This window comes from Pan troglodytes, chromosome 6 (assembly GCF_028858775.2).
Source record: "Pan troglodytes isolate AG18354 chromosome 6, NHGRI_mPanTro3-v2.0_pri, whole genome shotgun sequence".
NCBI classification, from domain to species: domain Eukaryota; kingdom Metazoa; phylum Chordata; class Mammalia; order Primates; family Hominidae; genus Pan; species Pan troglodytes.
Genome location: NC_072404.2, coordinates 153,287,930 through 153,308,379, shown reverse-complemented (window position 1 = coordinate 153,308,379; position 20,450 = coordinate 153,287,930). Strand labels below are relative to the sequence as shown.

General features: G+C 43.4%; 1 protein-coding gene across 3 annotated transcripts in view; it reads left to right on the top strand.

The window, feature by feature from the left end:
- The window catches only part of CREB3L2 (cAMP responsive element binding protein 3 like 2), a 126,873-nt gene that overhangs the window by 57,866 nt on the left and 48,557 nt on the right, over positions 1–20,450 (top strand). For 2 of the 3 annotated variants that reach the window (XM_001148336.7, XM_009454291.5), the window contains exon 2: positions 15,661–15,877. In XM_001148336.7, coding sequence (XP_001148336.2) covers positions 15,661–15,877 — 217 coding nt within the window. Of the gene's footprint in view, positions 1–8,042; positions 11,121–15,660; positions 15,878–20,450 lie in introns of those variants that run through there. The other variant, XM_063815639.1, reaches the window with a different exon arrangement.

The window sequence follows — 20,450 nt, the reverse complement described above, 5'->3', positions numbered from 1 at the left end:
ATTTCATGCCAGAGACAGTCACGAAGAGAAGTTTTTGACACAGTGCTGCATTTTGCATGAATGCTGAAAACAGACCCATGGAAAGAACCTAAATCGATGTTATGGATCCCTCTTAGTTGAATCTACATTTTGAAAGCTCCTTTTTTGGCTTTTGGAAATATATGGCGGCATTTTTGGTTGTTGTCATAATGGGAAAGGGGTATGTTACCAGCACTGAGTGCCCAGGGGCCCTGGAATGTACAGGAAAATCCTCATTAATGAAGAATCATCTCATCGACAATATCAACATGGCCTGGTTGAACATCTCTAACCACTTCAGAAATTGTTAGTTTCTTCTGAGGAATAGGGCAGAAAACATGAAACTATGGCCCTGAATTTTTTTCTAGGCTTCCTAGAAATGGTCTAGTGCCATTTCCCTCCCGCATTTCTCATGGAGGTTCTGCATAACTGAGGCTAGAAGATATTGGTAGATGAAAGGAGGTTTGGTTGAGGAGAAAGTAGTACAGTAGTTTTAAGTCTGATAACTGCTCTCCATCTATGCTTGGCCTCCACAAGTTGAGTCATTTTTTTCTGATAAAGCCTGTCTGGTTGTTTGTCTCAGAGACCAGCTGTTGAAAGGGCAGAAATCACCCAGTACTGCCCAGCTGTTAGCTCAGCCATCCTCAAGGGAAGCCATTCTTTGCCAATAGAATCTCAGAAAAGGCCAGAGAGGGGGAGTTGCAGGGAACATTGATTCAGGCTTAAGATTTATTTTCAGGCTGTTTTACTCTTTTAGGTGTGAGTGGAAGCAGAAGCTACCTACGTCATAGTTGGTCTCAGAATACCAGAGCCGCAGGGGGCCTGGGAGACTGCCTGGTCCCACCTCTTATTTTATTTCCTAAGAAAAGAGACCCAGAGGGGTTCAGTGACTTGTCCAAGGTCACAGAACCAAGTAGTGACAGGGCTAGGTCTAAAACCCAAGCGTTTTGATTCCAAACAAGGCATTCTTTCTGCTATGCCAGCAACTACCCCTTTGACTTCTTACTTCTTAATGAAACTGTGCTGACTTTCTTTCTAGAATATCTCCCCCACCCCCGAGGCATTGCATCATTATTGCATTCAAACCTTGTGTACTTTCTGACACCATTGGCTTTATAGGTAACAGAAAATAATCTTTTGTGACTAGAAGGCAAATGTGTCCTATTCATGATCCAATAAGCAACTATCCACCATTGTTCAATCATGAACAAATATTCAGAAGCATTGCTCTACCTCGTCTTTTGGGAGAAAAATACTCAAACTGTTTGGGAATAACTTTTAACATATGGTGGTTGCATGTGTTTTCCAGCAGGACTGCAGAATATCTCTGTTTGCTTGTTCTCATAATAACCTGCTGAGATCACTAGATTCTATTTATGGTCTTTCTTAGAAAGAGAATATTATGGCCTCGTGTTTTATTTTGTTTTGTTTTGTTTTTCCTTCTTAGAATTTCTTCAACTCTACCAAGTTGAAGAATTGAAGCTCCATTGTTTTCAATAAAGAATCTGAAGCTAAGGTACACTGAACCACTACCACTATCCCAAAAGAAGCAGAGTTTGATGTTTCCCTATTCATTTAGAATGGTTCCTTTCTGTTCCAAAAGGGATGACAGGACTGTGGCTCAATGACAGGGGAGATCCGCCTGAGGGCAGAAGGATTTAGAGGGATACTTTTAGGAGAACCTGGACCCCACTTCCAGAGAAAGATTTGAGAACCTGAAAATATTTGTCTGGTTTTCAGCAGTGCCACCAAAGTAGGAACTTGATAGTGCAGTTCAGCTTTAAACAGTTCCTTCATAAAAGTTTGAATGAGAGGTTTGCCTAAAAATTATAATTGCTGGTTAAGATGAAAGGACACTAAAGAAGCTTATGGATGTGAGCACAGTGTGGCTGGTGAACTGTGGAGAAATTGCAGGGAATGAGAGAGATGCTTTGAGACTGGAGATATGGGCCTAGTTTTCAAAAAGGGGAAAGGAAGATCAATCAATCAATTATGAATTGATGAACTGAAAATGAGCCCCCTGGTAAGCAAATGGGCAAACTAGAATCGACCGAGTTCACTAAAGAAAAATGATGTTTTATGACCTTCATCATTTTTTATGGTATTAAGAGACTGATAAGTCAGAGAAATACTTAATAATTTTGTCCCAGTTTTAGCGAGGCATGTAATACAAACAACAATAAAACAGCTAACATTTATTAAGCTCTTATTATGCCAAAGTAATTCTTCTAAATGAATAGAGAAACATCAAACTCTGCTTCTTTAGGGTAGTGGTGTAGTGTACCTTAACTTCAGGTTCTTCATTTAAAATACTGGAGCTTGCCTTTCTGATCTCTCTTGTTTCTAGAAATGTGATTGGAATGAATAACCTGGCTGGGGCTAGCAATGTGGGATAACAGAAAGCCAACCGGGGCCCTTTACTCCCCACTGCCCCAAGATAGTCTGTCCTGAGCAGGCCTCAAAGCTCTTGGATTCTGGTAGCACTTAGAGATAGAAGAGGGTTCATTGCCTCAGCTGGTTGAGGTTCATGAGAGGAAGGAACATGCAGGAGCGGACAGCCAATGGCTGCTGCGCTCCCAATAACTGCGGTTGCTAACTGGCTGGCCACGATGGAGATAAGAATTCTGTGGATGTCTGGGAAGTCACTTTCGTGTTCATAGCCTGCACATGGTTTTCTTAGCCAGTTTTCATTTACCATAGCACCATCTTGTATCTGGATTAGACTTGTATCGATGAATTCATTTTTATCTTCACTACAGTTTTGAAAGGCAGATTGGATTTCTCATTTTCTAGTGGTGTGGAGAGAACGAGTGATTTGACCCAAGGTTGCTGCTAGGATCTACAGAGCTGATGTAGACTATATGCCTTCTGTCCCATGAGTCCGGTGCATAACACAAGGGTTTCAAAGGCTAAGATCCCCTGGTATGTCTCAACACATGTCATTCCAGAGAGGTGGGGCATACATGTGAGGTCTCACAGAGCAGGAGCCAAAGTGGCTAGAAGCCAGAACCTTCCTGGTCTCCCATTTGCTGACCTGCGGGATTCCCTTAGCTCTTATCTTGGGGTGGAGGGGTACCTCCTGGCAGAGTCATGCCTGAGCATTTAAACAACACAAACAGCACTTTGTACCTCTCAAGCACTTTCCCTTTTCCCCAATGTGGCCCTCTAGGGATGAGATTATCTCAGTAATGCTTAAGACATATTTGGCTCATAAATAAAGCATAGGTTTCTAGGAAGCATGCATGCCATTCATTTTTTCCCACAAACTTCATCGCCCGTTAGTGTTTCATACCTGATGTTTTTGGCATTAGATCTTGACTTGGAGGCGGAATTGTTCCATTGCAACATGCACGTTCTGTTCAGAGAATTCTGTGGGGGTCGTCTGTGGAACACTTTTCAGTCACCCATTTGGTGATCTTTATGTCTGGTCACCGTTTCTCTTGTTAGAGAGTCTGTAGTGTAGATTTCAGTTCTCAACTCTTTGATTTCATGTGCCATTTTGGACCTCAGTTTTCTCGAATTAGAGTGACCAGGTCAGGCCAGATGATATCCAATGTTTCCTCAAGCTTCACTAGTCTGTGATTTGGAGCCTGCTATAATCCAGAGTTTTTCTGGTATGAATGGCAGAGTACCAGATTGTATTCTTTTAGGGTAGGACACAAGAGTGTAGGAATAGTAAATACCTTAGCTTGTGCCGTCACTGAAAGATATGAGGGAATGCCCTGGGTGTCCCCTGGTGAGGTAAAGACTGAAATGGAGATGGAGAGTGTATACTGTGGGAGAGGGAATGGGGATGCCTTCTGTTTAAGAGAGTGGAAGATACCAGAGAGGAGAAGCTTATGACTGCAGAGAGGGCAAGAGACCTCATTAGAGCAGTCTGACCAAAAAACCCTCCAAATTTCCTTATATAATGAGCATGTAAAAGGGTTGAAAACTGCAAATTGAAGGATAAGGGACAGAAGGAGGGATATCAACAACACCAATTAGGAAGAGTATCTAGAGAATTTAACTGGGTAGTAAGAAATTTAAATCTACTTTAACTCTCACTGTGGGGAATTTGGACATAGATTGAGTTATGTAGGAGGCTCTTAAGTGTGGAAGGGTTAAAAGCAAACATTTTTTGGCCTTGGCTTGCCGGATAGATCAGGCAAAAAGCCCCGCTGGGCCTCCAGCACTCCCGTCCAAGATTGCAGGGGTAGAGTCTAGACTCGGGGATAGAAGTGGAGAAAAGGGAGAGGGAAGAATTGGTGGTCCTGATGGCAGCTGCTTTCAGCATCCCAGTCTCCGTGGCTTCCCCACTATGGATGACGAGAACAGAATCACAGGTTCTGTACTGCCTCAGCCTTGAACGGTTGACTTGATCATGGCTTTCATGGTCTTTCACTTGTTGGTGAGATTCAGCTGTCTGTTGTGGCAGAAGGAAGGGGCAAGAGGACTCAGGGATGGTTTGAGTTTCTTGAAGCATATCAGAGGACTTCTCTACCTGATACGGGTATTTCTGGAACAGCTCTGTCTGCTCTAAAAGGATCCTGAGGATTTCCTCCATTGACATGAGGAGATTGCCCTTCTCTCAGGCCCAAGTTACAATTCAAAAAGCATTTTTGGGGAACAATTAGAAATCTGAGCTCCAAGTCCTCTGTGTTAGTGATTGAGAGGCAGCAGGGACTATGCCGAATGTGCCTGGGAAGGGGTCTTGCCCTACTCCAGGCTGCCCCACTGTCTCTACCCTCGGGATAATTCTCCATCTTGTGAGGATCAGATAGAGTCATGGTGTGCAAGTGTTTTGTCATATGTAAATACTATGCATTGTACATGGAAGGTGCTATTATTATTAAATTTTCTTCGCTTTATTTTTATACCTGTTGGTACTTGTTGGATACTCTTGGGCCATGGAAGGACAGGCCCTACTAGGCTAGAGGCTAATTTGGGTTCAGAAAGAATGAAGAAGTGCATTTTGGGGGTATTTGCAGCTATATGTGTAAATAAGCCAAGAAGTAGGCAGATTGAATTTTTGTGTGCTAGCTAATTCTGAATCTTGCAGCTCTCCTTTGTTATCAGGAGCCACCTGTGGGGTATTTCTCCCTTCATCTCATTAACTGATTTATTTGTATTGTGGGCAGATGCTCTTAAAATGAAACAGTGGATTTTTTTTCCACATCAAATTCTAATAACTGCTATAGGCCATTCAGGATTGGCATGTATTTGGGAAAGTGGATCATTACTTGTTTTAATGATGAAAAATTATGTAGTTTAAAAGGAATTAGTATGGTGCATGACCCTTGAAGCAAATATCATATGTAAAAATTCATTTTTACTTAATATATACATTAGGAATTAGTTTTTAAAAATAAACCATTTCTGGCCAGGGGCAGTGGCTCACACCTGTAATCCCAGCACTTTGGGAGGCCGAGGCGGGTGGATCACAAGGTCAGGAGTTCGAGACCAGCCTGACCAACATGGTGAAACCCCGTCTCTACTAAAAATACAAAAATTAGCTGGGTGTGGTGGCGGGAACCTGTAATCCCAGCTACTCAGGAGACTGAGGCAAGAGAATCGCTTGAACCCAGGAGGTGGAGGTTGCAGTGAGCCGAGATCGCACCACTGTACCCCAGCCTGGGCGACAGAGTGAGACTCTGTCTCAAAAAGCAAACAAACAAACAAAAAACCCATTTCTGAGAGCAGTTTGAGGTTCAGAGCAAAATCAAACAGAAGGTACAAAGATTTCCTATATGTCCTCTGCCCCACACATTCATAGCCTCCGCCATTGTCAACATCTACCATCGTATTGGTAGACATGATGGTAGATACATTGACACATTGTTATCACTCAAAGTCCATAGTTCACATTAGGGTTCACTCTTGTGTTGTACATTCTATAGATTTGGACAAATGTATAAAGACGTGTCTCCACCATTATAGTATCCGTGTCAGAGTTCCACTGCCCTAAAAATCATCTGTGGTCCACCTATTTATTCCTCCTTCTCCCAGGGTGACTCCTTTTACAAAATATTGAATATACCCTACCAATGGATTTATAATAGGTTTCCTTTAAATATCATCTCTCAATGCCTTTATTGCTTAATCTATTTCACATACTTCATTTACAAAAAAAAAAAAAGGTTCATCTGGATACTACCAGGCAAGGTGTATATATATTTATTTATTTAATTTTTTTTTTTTGGTAATAAGCCTCTTTAAAACACAGCTTTTGTTACGCTAGTGAAATTTCAGTAAAGCAAATATCACTTCAGATCAAAACACCCTCCCCAAAATAACCCCCACCACAAACCTCCAAAACTCTGGTGTAATAAAGAGTTCCAAGCTCAGCCCCCATTTTTTAAAAATTAAATATGTAATGGGCCTACATTTTTGTACTAGAAAAGAATTGGGTATCCTTGAAATTTCACTGTAATGGGATTTGACTTGTGAGCCATTTTTTTTCTTGGGACTTTGACAAGGTCACCTTTTTCCTCATGGTTGGCATCTGGCCCTTTTCTGTGTGTTGTGTGCAGGGTACTTGTGTGAGAGCCACTCAGGTCTAAGGTGCACTGGTTTTGAAGGCAGGTCCCTTCTCTCCCTGCAAGGGGAGGAGGGAGGGTGGCTTAGGGGATGCCAGGAGCCCAGGGCAGCTCCTCCCTGCCTGAGCAATACAGTCAAACTGTTTTGCTGGAAGGAGGCCTTGGTTTCTAATGTGAATTTGAGCTGTGTCCTCTGAATCATTTATGGAGAGGATCAGCTTGCTCCTGCCACACTCCCTTCTTCTATGGCTCCAGTCTTTGGGAGGCATTCTGTGCTCTAGGTAAGGCTCCTAGCCACGATTTTTAAGTACAAAGCCTTCTTCTCCTGCCTGCCGGAGAACTATCTTTTCAGCCAGAGACTGGCTGCAAAGCATCCCAGAGGGCAGGGCTGGGAATTGAATGCTTGGGGAGCTCAGAAGGAGCCCAGGCAGGCCTTGGGCCTCTTGTTGCCAGCCCAGGTTCTGCTTTCTGAATCCTATTACCTGCCGTGCCCACCTGCTTCACTGCCCATGGGGTGGCATTACAGGGGCAAATCTAAACAAACCCGTGAGGCAGAAAGAGGGTGTTCTCTGTCCTCCTTTTCCCAAGTTGAAAAACCTTTGTAGCTCCATTTTATGTTGCCTGCAACATTTTAGAAAATGATAGGGTAGTAGAGCTGAATAGGTTGTTAGCAATGACTTATAAATATCCCTGTGTTATTACTACTTTCTCTGCTGGCAGGGTTTAGCCCGGGATCCATGGAATCCCCCTGCCGTCTGCAGACAGACTTCAGGGGCGGGTCAGCCTCCTGAAATGCTGGGCTGTGTTTGTGTGTTTGTGGCTGTGAGCATTTCTCAGGCAGGACTGTCATTAGATTCCCAAAAGGAGCATTAGGTTCTCAGGCAGGAGCATTCGTTAGATTCCCAAAAGGGTCTAAGAATTTAAAAAAGGTGAAAAAAGGTGACAAACTACTGATCAGGTTTCAAGCCTACCCGCATCCCCAGTACACATAGCACTCACACACTCACACGCACACACGCACACACACAGAGGTTTACAGGGAAGGAAACTGAGTCTAGAAGAGGCAGACTGACCACCATTGAAGTGCAAGGCTGGGACTAGAACTCCTGTCCCTAACTGGTCTGGTGCAGCACTCTTCTGTTAGCCTGTGCACAAAAGAGGCCTGTTGGGCTGACTATGGGATGGCACAACTGCTTTAGAACACGCTCTACAAGTTCTCTGGATGATGGGGCACAGGACATACATTCTGGCTAACTCATTTTGCACCTTGGGACAACTCTGTCTTTATAAGACTGACCTTTATTCATCTTTCTGCCCATGCTCCCACTGTATTTGTTGAGTGGGCGAACCTCAGTGGAGAGTACTGTACGGAAGACAGGTCGGTAGCTTTATGCAGCCAGTTATTTGAACTAAAGAATTATGAATCCTTCCTTTTCCTCCCACTTTGTTCCCCTTTCCTCACCCTCGTGACCTCCGATCTTAGGGCAGTTGTTAGCAGCAGGAAGTGGCCCAGATCATAAACCACTCCTTCCTTGCAAGCTACTTTGGCAGTTCATTAGTGACCTGAAAACTCAAAGCGTAAATGCTTCAGAGCCAAGGTAATTTTTTATAAAATAAGTAATTCTTATAAGGATAAAAATTTCTCCTAATTTATCTGATTTGTAAATTTGGATATACATTTTAAATGTTTGAAGGCACTTATTTATAACTGTTGGGAGATCTAGCCCTAATTTGGATTTATCTTCTATTTCGTTAGGATGTTATAGAATGATAATAGATGCAAATGAGATAGTTGTTGAATGCAGCAACTATCTACGATCTATGATCTCTGATCTGGGCTAGGTCCAGAGAGAGGGGTGGGTAAACGGTTTACATCTGGGCCATAGAGTTTGGAAGGCCTAGTGATAAGATATTTAAGTAACTTGGCAATGAAAGGAACATCAAAGAAAAGGAAAAATGTGTCAAATTAAGAGATACTTAAAGGGCTTTACTTGTTAGGGAAATGAGAGATCAATTCAAGGTGTATCTGTCTAGGGATGACTTTCTAAAAGAAGTACATTTGTTCTGTCTTAGGTAGTTTCCTGTTTGGTAAAGATGAAAATGAAAGCATATTCTAGGAAGAACAATGCGAGAAGCTGGTGTACAAGTAGCAAATGCCAACATTTTATTGTTTTAATTATGTTAGTTTTTTAAAAGAGCTTTTTAAAAGATTGCTATGCAGTGAAGTGTTAGGTATATTACGTGCATTATTTAGTTTAATTCTCATGACACAAGGCCGGAACTATTGTTAACTTCACTTTGCCGGCATTATTGTTAACCTCATAAACCAAGGTTTGGAGTATGGAAATATCTTCCTCAGGCTTGCACAGCCAGGATTCAAATTTAGGGCTGACCGACTCCAAAGCTATATTGCCACAATGCCATACTGTGACCATTAGGATTGCAATGAAGGTGTTGTGTTTATAAGAATAAAGGGAGACAAAACTTTATGGGATAGTCGGAGGATGTTTAATGCAGAGTCTTAAGATAATGGGGAGATAAAACCTGACACAAATAGGGGAGATAAAACTTGACACAAATTTTTAAGGGAAGTTGCCATGTGTATTCTCTGAACTGGGTGAAGAACATTTATGTTGTGAGGCAGGGGTTCAATCCTATTAGGAGGTTTCTTCCAACTCAGAGATTCTGTGATGTTGCTTGAATCCTTTGGCAGAAACATGCATTAAGGCCGAGTAAGTATCTCCATCCTTATTGCTGATGTATCACAGCAAGTGATACCAGGAACCTCTCCTTCTAACAAACTCTTGGCATGTTTCTACAGGTTTAGTGCAGGAGACCATGTGTTCATAGCGGATGACCGTCTGTGAGCCTATCTTTATCTAGCTTTAGAGGCTGACACAAATGAGGCAGCATGCTGTAGAAAGTGCCTGTGATTTGGAACTGGCTGAACATGGGCTAGAATATCAGTTTCACCTTTCATCAGCTGTGCATCTCAAGGCAAAATAGCTAATTATCCCGAGCCCCAGTTTTCTGATCTGTAAATGGGGACATGTTTTCATTTTCTGAAAATCGAGTATGTCAAGTACTTAGTCCATCACACAAGTCTAGCACCTAATCCTGACAACATCATTATCCATGATCATCACCATCATGGTTTTACACTTGTTAGAACCTCTCCATACAGTTGTATTATGAGGCTTAAATATCTCTTTCCTAGGAGAAACAATAAGGAAAAAAAATTCAGTCAATTTGACATGAGTACCCTAGCTCAAGGTCTCTCAGTAGGGGACAGAGATCTTGGACAATGGACTAAAAGCCAATTTACAGGATTGTCGTGAGTATTAGTGAGAAAAAGGTTATGAAATTATTTTGTAAACTCATAAAGTTTGATTCAAATATTAGAATGGTAAAATGTTCTTATGCCATTGCCTTTGAAGGAATTAAAGTAAAATCCCATAACCCTTGGGTTCACATGACTAGTACTTCACTAAAGCGTTTGCAGTATCCAGAAAGGCTTCCTCCTCGAGGCTCACTTTGCTCCTTTCTCTGGTTTTTGGCCTTCAGGACCATAAGGCCTCTTTCCAACTGGCTGGCATTAAAGATGGGCCCACTCTGGCCCGATCCTGGCACCAGCAGTGGGATGTTGACCTGTCTGCTGAGTCTTGGAGCCCACCACTGCCAAGGACACCCAGCTGGAGCTAATTTGCTGGGCTGAGTCATAGCATCTGGTTGGAACCGGTTTCTTTTCCATCACAAGGATCTCCCTGAACCTACTGAGAGCTCACCACTTTGCTAAATTCTTGGGTGTGGGTGGGTGTTTAGGCACAGTTAGACTTCTGAGGAGGATCCTTTTCCAGAGGGGAGGTTATGATAATAAACTTGATAACTGTGAATGCTTCAAAACTGTCTATCATTAGTGCTAAATGGTTTGTAACATGAGAATTACTGCATAATCCAAAGTAGGGGGAGTTCAGGGAAAGTTAGCAGAGTTAGAGAACGTTTATTATTGGTTATCCAGGGGATGTTCATGAAAACATTCATTAGTGCTGCTCAGAAGAAAGAAAACAGAGTGTCAGCAGAGCGCGCCAACCTGGGCAACTTCCATAGGAAAGCCTGGCCAATCAAAGAGAGCGTTGCCTCGGGATAGAATGGGATTCCAGAGCTTTAGTGGCCAGCACAGCAGATCGGGACTTGACCTTGTAGTTCAGGGAACAAAACTGTGGCTTGAAAATGCAGGGACTGTGGGTTTACCTCTTGCATTTGCATGTTACATTCTGTTATTTATTTCTCTTTTTGTTAACTTAGTTTTGTCTTGAAAGGATCTCTGTCAAACAGTTGTAGAATAGTTACCATCAGGCAACCAGGAAATTTGTCCTTGGGGAGCTACTTAGGCAATCAGATGCTGACTTAGATTGTTTTATAATCAGGAAGTCTGGTTCTAATCTTAGCCTTGCCACTGTTCTGCTCCTTGCTGCCCAGAGTGTGTTCTGTGGAGTCACAGCGTTACCTGGGAGCTGATGAAAAATGCAGAATCTCGGGCCTGCTTAGACCTGTGAGTCAGAAGCGACGGCTTAGGAGCCCCAGGTAATTTATCTGCACATAAAACTTTGAGCACTGACCTAAGTGGTAAACTCTGGTAGGGCATGGGCATTTTCTAGTTTCTTATTTATTATTTTGTATCCCCAGTGTCTATCTGAAGTTTAACACACAGTAGCTGCAAAATCCTTGAATCTTCCTCTTACCTTGGGCATATTTGAACTTGTAGGAACTTTGTAAGCTTCTAGGGACTTAACTGTAAAGTGGCGTAGGGAGAGGACTGTTGAGTGGAAATGGAGCCAGTGATTGAGAAACTGAGGTGAGCATAGAAGGACTGGTGGTGTGAGTTTGTTGTTGTTGTTGTTGTTGTTGTTGTTTATTTTTTGTAGAGATGGGGTCTTGCCATGTTGCCCAGGCTGGCCTTGAACTCCTAGGCTCAAGCCATTTGCCTACCTCTGCCTCCCAAAGTGTGGGGATTACAGGTGTGAGCCACTGCGCCTGGCCTAGGTGGTAGTTTTAATATAGATGTCTTTAACCTCCTAAGTCAAAGTCTCTGAGGGTGGATCATCAAATTTGTATGTTTTTATTTATTTATGCCTTTAAACCACATTCTGAAAACAAAACTTATGTGTTTTTTAAAGTTCCCTTCATGTTAAGGAATATTTTTTACAATATTACATACAATAAAAATGTGAGAGTTCCTCAAGAGGAAATGGATAAATACAATGGAATAGAATTCAGATGTTTAAATCAATGAAACAGGGCTACATGTATAAACATGGATAAATCTAAAAAATTTTTTTTGATAAAAGAAAATTGCAGAGGAAATGTGAGATATGGTACCATTTACTTAACATTTTAAAGAATCCTATGTGTAATGGATACATGCATATGTAGTAAAAGGATAAAGACCTGGATGGGAAAGATAAACACCAAGTCTGGCTAATGGTTAACTTTGAGAGGGATGAAGGGAATGGATGGGAGCTTTAACAGTCCTTCATGTTTTATTTCTTGAGAAAAAGAAAGAAAAAGCAAAAAAAGAAAGATTACAGCAGCAACCATGTAAAAATAAGATTTTTAAATTTTGTATTCAAATTTTTTTTAATTGTATTTATTTATTTTTAAGACAGAGTCTCACTCTGTTACCCAGGCTGGAGTGCAGTAGCGTGATCTCGGCTCACTGCAACCTCTGCCTTCTAGGTTCAAGTGATTCTCCTGCCTCAGCCTCCTGAGTAGCTCGGACTATAGGTGTGCACCACCACCCCCAGCTAAGTTTTGTATTTTTAGTAGAGATGGAGTTTCACCATGTTGGCCAGGCCAGCCTCGAACTCCTGACTTCAAGCGATCCACCTTCCTCGGCCTCCCAAAGTTCTGGGATTACAGACATGAGCCACCAAGCAAGCCTGGCCAGTTTTTTTTTTTTTTTTTTTTTTTTTTTTTTTGAGACGGAGTCTCACTCAGTCACCCAGGCTGAAGTACAGTGGAGTGATCCTGGCTCACTGCAAGCTCCACCTCCCGGGTTCACCCCATTCTGCTGCCTCAGCCTCCTGAGTAGCTGGGACTACAGGTGCCCGCCACCATGCCTGGCTAATTTTTTGTATTTTTAGCAGAGATAGAGTTTCACCATGTTAGCCAGGATGGTCTCGATCTCCTGACCTCATGATCCGCCCATCTCAGCCTCCCAAAGTGCTGGGATTACAGGCGTGAACCACCGTGCTTGGCCTTTTCTTTAAAGACAGGTTCTCACTCCATCGCCTGGGCTGGAGTGCAATGGTACAATCATGGTTCACTATAGTCTTGACCTACTGGGCTCAAGGAATCCTCCTTCCTCACCCTCTTGAGTAGCTAGGACTACAGGCATGCACCACCATGCCTAGCTAATTTTTGTATTTTTTGTGGAGACTGCATCTCACTATGGTGCCCAGGCTGGTTTAGAATTCCTGGGCTCAACTGATCCTCTTGCCTCAGCCTCCCAAAGTACTGAGATTACAGGCATGAGCCACCTTGCCCAGCCCAGTTTTTTTTTTTTTTTTAAAGGAATGACTACATAATTGTTCATGATATGTATAATCTTTCTGAATGCTTACAATATTTCATTATGAAATGACTAACCCAAACTTCCCTGGTAATTGTGATGCAGGCAGTTGGCATGTGGCCTTAAATACTCCTAAGGACCTTCCAGTTTGAAATGTATTTGTACTCAGCTGTCTCCCTGACCGTGTCTCTTGTTCTCATAGACAATCATGCCTATTAGGACATGCCCAAGTCCTGTAGCTTCCCTGCATTCTGTCCTGATGAAATGCCGTGTCCCGTGTTTGTGATGTCAGTGAATTTCACCGTTCTAACTCTTTAGGGACTGAGCCTGCAGAGGCTTCCTCTCTGCTGTTCGCTTTTCTTCTTTATTAAAGGAAGCATCCTGTTCTACAACTACCCTGATCTTAGAGCTCCAGCTCTAGGGACATCTCCCACCTTCCCTTCTGGTGTTCATTTTCATAACGCCTTCACTGACACTTCAGTTTGGTGGTGGGACTTAGGTGTCCATGTGAATCCCAAGAATTGTATTGCTTACCCCAAGCCTCATTATTTGCCATCGTTCTCTTATTGCTGTGTCTGCTTTCTTAACTTCCTTTCTATACTAGAAGTGTCCCTAAAGTTTAATCAGTAAGGATGACACCATTGGTCTGTGATTCAGAGAATGTTAAGAAGGCAGAAATCTCTAATAGCTGGTGCCAAAGTGGGTTTTAAAATTTCATTTTATTGGCCGGGCACAGTGGCTCACGCCTGTAATCCCAGCACTTTGGGAGGCCAAGACGGGCGGATCACGAGGTCAGGAGACTGAGACCATCCTGGCTAACATGGTGAAACCCTGTCTCTACTACAAATACAAAAAAAAATTAGCCAGTCCTGGTGGCGGATGCCTGTAGTCCCAGCTACTCAGGAGGCTGAGACAGGAGAATGGCCGTGACCTGGGAGGTGGAGCTTGCAGTGGAGATCGCGCCATTGCTCTCCAGCCCGGGCGACAGAGCAAGACTCCGTCTCAAAAAAAAAAATTATTTTAATTAATTAATTAATTAATTTATTTATTTTGAGATGGAGTCTTGCACTGTTGCCTGGGCTGGAGTGCAGTGGCTCGATCTTGGCTCACTGCAAGCTCCGCCTCCCGGGTTCAAGCGATTCTCCTGCCTCAGCCTCCCGAGTAGCTGGGATTACAGGTGCCTGCCACCACACCCAGCTAATTTTTTTTTTTTGTATATTTAGTAAAGACGGGGTTTCACTATGTTGGCCAGGCTGGTCTCAAACTCCTGACCTTGTGATCCGCCAACCTTGGCCTCCCAAAGTGCTGGGATTACAGGCATGAGCCACCGTGCCTGGCCCTATTTTATATTATTATTATTATTTCTAATATAGTCAATAGCAGTGATTCTAAACCAGGGGTGACTTTTTCACCTACAGACATTTGGGCAGTGTCTGGAAATATTTTTGGTTTCACAACTGGGGGAGTGCTACCGGCATCTAGTGGGTGGAGGCCGGGAATGCTGCTAAATATCCTACAATGCACAAAACAATGCCCCACCCCTGCCCTTCACAACGAATTATCCAGTCCAAAATGTTATTAGTGCCAGGTTGAGAAACCCTGCTCCGAAGATCCTCATACCGTGAATATAGACCTATCAAGGAGGGAGAGTAGACGGGGCTGCAGCTCCTTTACAGTGGGACAGTGTCACAGGGGATATGGGAATCCCGGGGTATTTTTATGGGCTAGTCCTATATTATGTCCAAAGCATGGTGGGGGCTGGAAAGTTCATGGTATTAGAGATGAAGGATGGGAGCATATTAAGGAAAAACCAGAGAGGAACAAAGTCCAGCCCATGTGGAGACTAGAGAGAAGCCACCTCTAATGTTTTTGAGCATGGCACCTTAGTGTAAACTGCACCTTTGTGCTATAGAAACAGAGGATCGCTTATTTAAACATATTATCAGTGCAAAATGTGGTAGGTCATGATAGCAAGGACCCCCAGTGTATCATGCCCCCCGCACCATCCACATTCATCTGCATTGTGACTCTGCCATTCCTCTCATCAAGCAGTGGAGTCTGTTTTCCTGCCCCATGGGTGTGAGCTGGTCTTGTCCCTTGCCTTGACCAAAAGAATGTGGAGGGTGTAATGATACGTGATGTCTGGGGCCACTCAGCTTTGGGTTTTCTCCCTCATGGAAGATGTCTGCCGTCATGGGAGGAAGCCCGGCCTGATCTTTCCTTTTGAGAAAGAGGCCCAAGTGTCCAGGGGTCCCAGCCCAGCACACTCCCAGCCAGCCTTCCCACTAATGTGCTGTGTCAGGGAACCCAGATGAAATCAGCTCACCCACCCAGCCCAACCCACGGAGGAGGGAGAAGTAATATATTAATATTATGGTTACCTTCAGCCACTAAACATTGGGGTGGTTTGCTACACAGCACGAGCTAACTGGACATTGTGTGTGTAGAAGGGACTTCATATCGAGCAGTGGATGAGGTATTTGGTATGTGCGTAGGGTATCTGTCACATTATGGTTAAGAGAAACTGAGTTCTTCCTCCTTTGTTTCTTGTAGCACTTCTCAGAACTTCTGGATGAGTTTTCCCAGAACGTCTTGGGTCAGCTCCTGAATGACCCTTTCCTCTCAGAGAAGAGTGTGTCAATGGAGGTGGAACCTTCCCCGACGTCCCCGGCGCCTCTCATCCAGGCTGAGCACAGCTACTCCCTGTGCGAGGAGCCTCGGGCCCAGTCGCCCTTCACCCACATTACCACCAGTGACAGCTTCAATGACGGTAAACTCAGAGGAGGAGGAAGACCTGGACCTTAGCGCCTTTGGTTCTGAGCTCTTGAGGGTGTGGAGTGTGTATTATATTAAAGAGGGTGTCAGCACCCTCATTAGTGAGATACCTACAGCGTGTACGGCCTTGTGCTTGGGCTGTGGGGAAAAGCAAAGAGGCCCAGGACCCATTTCTCTACACTGCCCAGGTTCCCTGGGAACTTGCTATAACTGAAGGATGGTCATTACTCTCTTTCGCCCTATGGCTTCAGCAGCAGAGCAGCCTTTTGCAAATCAGGCCGGCCTATCTGGCTGGTCATTCCTACCAGTACAGTAAGTCCACTGTTTCAAGGGGTCATGCCATTTTTTTTTTTTTTTCTGAGAAAGAACTATTCCTCTATAGAAGCTTCTTGGGCATCCTCTTAACCCAATTCCATCATGTTCTATTGACCCCATGTCCCCCACCCCAGATCTTAGTGGACATTCCTAGACTTTCTTGTTGATTACCCTTTCATGCCCATCATCAATGCCATGAGTGTGGTATTTGTTGAAGGTCTAGTTTTTCTGGCCTTAGAGATGTTAAGATGTTTTGACCATTACTCTACAGCCCTTAATTGGTAAAAGCTGTATCTTGTTCCAAACTCTCCAAGGCATATATATCTTTTAAGTGTAATTTTCTTTTCTTTTCTTTCTTCTTTTTCTCTCTCCCTTCCTCCTTCCTTTCCCCTCCCTTCCTTGCTTCCCTTCCCTTCCTTCCCTCCTTCCCTCCCTTCCTTCTCTCTTTTCTTTCTTCTTTTTCTCTCTCCCTTCCTCTTTCCCTCCCTCTCGCTCCCTCCCTGCCTCCCTTCCCCTCCCACCCTTCCTTCCTTCCTTCCTTCCTCCTTTCCTTTCATTTCCTTTCCTTTCCTTTCCGTTCTGTTCCGTTCCGTTCCCTCCCTTCCTTCCTTCTTTCTTTATTTTCTCTCCTTCCTCCCTTTCCTTCCTTCCTCACTCCCTTCTTTCCTTCTTTCTTTTTTAGACAGGGTCTTGCTCTGTCTTCCAGGCTAGAGTTCAGTGGTATGATCTCAGCTCACTGTAGCCTTGACCTCCTGGGCTCTCATGTAGTCATTCAGCCTCAGCCTCCCAAGTAGCTGGGACTACGGGCATGTGCCACTACACCTGGCTAATTTTTTTATTTTTATTTTTTTGTAGAAATGGGGGTCTCACTATGTTGCCCAGGCTGGTTTTGAACTCCTGGGCTGAAGTGGTCTTTCCTCCACAGCCTCCCCAAGTGCTAGGATTATAGGCGTGAGCCACCATGCCCAGCTTTAAATTTAATTTTCTATGTTTTGTTTTCCTAGAGGGATAGCCAGCTATTTTAGTACTTTAAATTTTAAAAACTCTATTTCCTATTCCCAGTCCAGCATATGCCTTCTTCTTTACAGGAGGATGACATGGTGAGGAATACTCACTAACTTGACCTTCTTGGTGTTGGTGTTCACCTCTTGTTCTTATACCACTGTACATATGGCAGCATCTTTTGAAGGTGGCTGCACCTATCAACCCATCATGTAGGGATTTGTCCTAATGCTGTCCCTCCCCTTGCCCCCTACCCCCTGACAGGCCCTGGTGTGTGATGTTCCCCTCCCTGTGTCCATGTGTTCTCATTGTTCAACTCCCACTTAGGAGTGAGAACATGCGGGTCCTGTTCTGTTCCTGTGTTAGTTTGCTGAGGATGATGGTTTCCAGCGTCATCCATGTCCCTGCAAAGGACATGAACTCATTCTTTTTTATGGCTGTATAGTATTCCATGGTGTATATGTGTTACATTTTCTTTATCCAGTCTATCATTGGTGGGCATTTGGGTTGGTTCCAAGTCTTTTCTATTGTAAATAGTGCTGCAATAAACATACGTGTGCATGTGTCTTTATAGCAGCATGATTTATAATCCTTTGGGTATATACCCAGTAATGGGATTGCTGGGTCAAATGGTATTTCTGGTTCTAGATCCTTAAGGAATCGCCACACTGTCTTCCACAATGGTTGAACTAATTTACACTCCCACCAACAGTGTAAAAGTGTTCCTGTTTCTCCGCATCCTCGCCAGCATCTGTTGTTTCCAGACTTTTTAATGATCGCCATTCTAAATGGCATGAGATGCCCTTTAATTGTGAGGCCAAAGCATTCACCATTCAGTTCCCCCAGCTGGGGCTTTGTTCTATTTATAGCTCTTAGGCTGTGACAGGCCATGCTGGTAATTTGCTGAGAACAGGTACAGTGGGTCAGATGTATTTTACAAAGGGTTTCTGATCCACAGTTCAGCTTTTTTGAAGTACCAGTGTCTTATCTGAGTAAAAGTCACTTTCCTAGGCTAGCAAAAGCAAGACAACAAACACGGGATACTAGTCATTTAAGATGTGTGAAATCAGAGTGAGGCAGTGTGGATGAGTGGATGGGGAACTTATTCAGCAAAGCTTTGTCTGGATCTATTTTTCTGAGTTGTGTGGATGGGCAGATGTCTGGGAACAGAATTATTTTATTCATGTGAACCCCAGTTTGCATCCCCCTTAAGGTGGCGATCTGTAGGGTGGGGGAATCAATCCACAAGTATTCCTTCCAAATCCAAGTGCTCTGTTAGAGCAGATAACCACCCTGATGGAGAAGGATGGTTATTTTTAGGCAACACATAAATATGTAGCATGTATAGACAGCTATATACATTACATTTTATATTCTTTATCTGCTGCATGGTGATAATAGCTTAAGCAAAACTAAGAGTCCTTGTGTTCAGTGATAGATGGGGAATTAATATTTCATTATACCTGGGAAAGCCAGTGATTCAGCTCTCACTGTCCAATTGTACTTAGATTAAATACAGTTCTTCTGCAATTGCTTCTAAGCCTGGAAAAAGAGTGATGACACAGTTAAGTGGAAACTCCCTCCGAATTTATTAGAGTTTTTCTCCTTTTTTCTCCCTCTGCCTCCTGCTTCCCCTCTCTCCTTCTCCTTCCCACTAGAACTCTTCTCTTTCCCTCTTCCTCCTTTGCCCTTTTCCTCCTAACTTTCCCTTCCTCCCTCCATCCTCCACCTGAACCCCAGGACAACTGAAAAGGGCACACACAGATGTTCTTATCCTATCATTCTGTCACGGACTTCAGATGAACTGTGGACCCCTAAAACTGTATACAAAAATGTGGGCTATCTACATTTGTTAATTTTTTGAGAGTTATTATATCATTTCTTAGATTCTCAAAAGAGTTTGTGACCAAAAAAAGTTAAAAATAACTGTTCTAAGATTCCACAGGAATCATCTGTCTCAGGGGGACTTTGTAGACTTCTGAAACACTAGAGCTAAGGAACTTCACGTGGCTCAGCAACCACAGGAGCCAACCCTAGAAATGTAGGTGCAGCCTTCAAAACCCCCAGAAAGACATCCTGCATCCAGCTCAGCCATTTCTCCCTGTGATTAAGGCTGTGAACCAGATGCTAAACAAGGTTTTCTGTTCTACAAAAAAGGCAACAACAACAAGAAAACACCAAAAAAAAAAAAAAGGAAGAAGGAAGAAGAAAAAAAACATGTCATGAGGTTAAGAGAGAAACGCAGAAGCATCCCAGCAAAATATTTATGATACTTCTATGCTTTGAGAAACAAAAGCTTGTATTTGAATGACCAAGTCTTGTACCTCACCACATGGAGGTTGTCTTTATGAGTTACTATATTTCAGTCATGTTCCTTTGTGTAATTCAGTTGGGATGCTAGGTATGCATTTGCATTGTCCTTTAATTTTGGTGTTCTTCCTAAAGAAGAAACTAGTGCTGGATGAGGGCTGTTCAGAGAGAACCAGACATGGCCCCTATCCTCTAAGATGATACAAGAACAGAGCTAAAGATTATATAGACTATCAACAGACCTTAGCATAAAATAGGCTAATACAGAAGTGGTCTAATACTACCTTTGCATCACAAATGTAGTCAAGGGTGGAACAAAGGACCGTGACTATGGCTGTCCCAGGTCTACACAGGGTGGGCCAGGAACATGGATAAGAATCATCTTCCTCCTGATGAATTTAGTAGGGCTTTCAGTGGCAAGGGATGGCTGGGTAGGCTGGTTCACTACGGATACCTTAAATTTATGGAGCTGTGTTCTCAGGTGGGAATGAACACAGTAGTCTTGAGGTAAAGGTGAGCAGATATTGCTGGAGCAAAGTCACATGGGGTAAGTGGGACAGGCTGGAGGAGGGCAAGGACTAGGGTTTTATCTCTGCCTGATGGGAAGCAGGGACTGAGAAACATAGGATCACATTTTTTGGAGCTTAGACGAAACACAGAAGATCTTATGGCTGTCATGCAAGAACAGGGAAGGTGTGCACAGATATAGTTATCCAGGGAGAAGTGGAAAGGTATATAACATGATGGCAAAGAAAAAATGGGTTTTGAAATGATTTGATGAAACCTGCAGCAGGAAAAGCACAGGATCGAATATGCTGAGGAAGGGGCAGAGGTGAGTCAGAGATGATTTAGGTTTTTGCTTTGCAGTGTTGAAGAGATTTTGATGTTGACATGGTCCATAGAAGTGAGACTTGAAAATCACAGAAATGAGGTGCATAGCG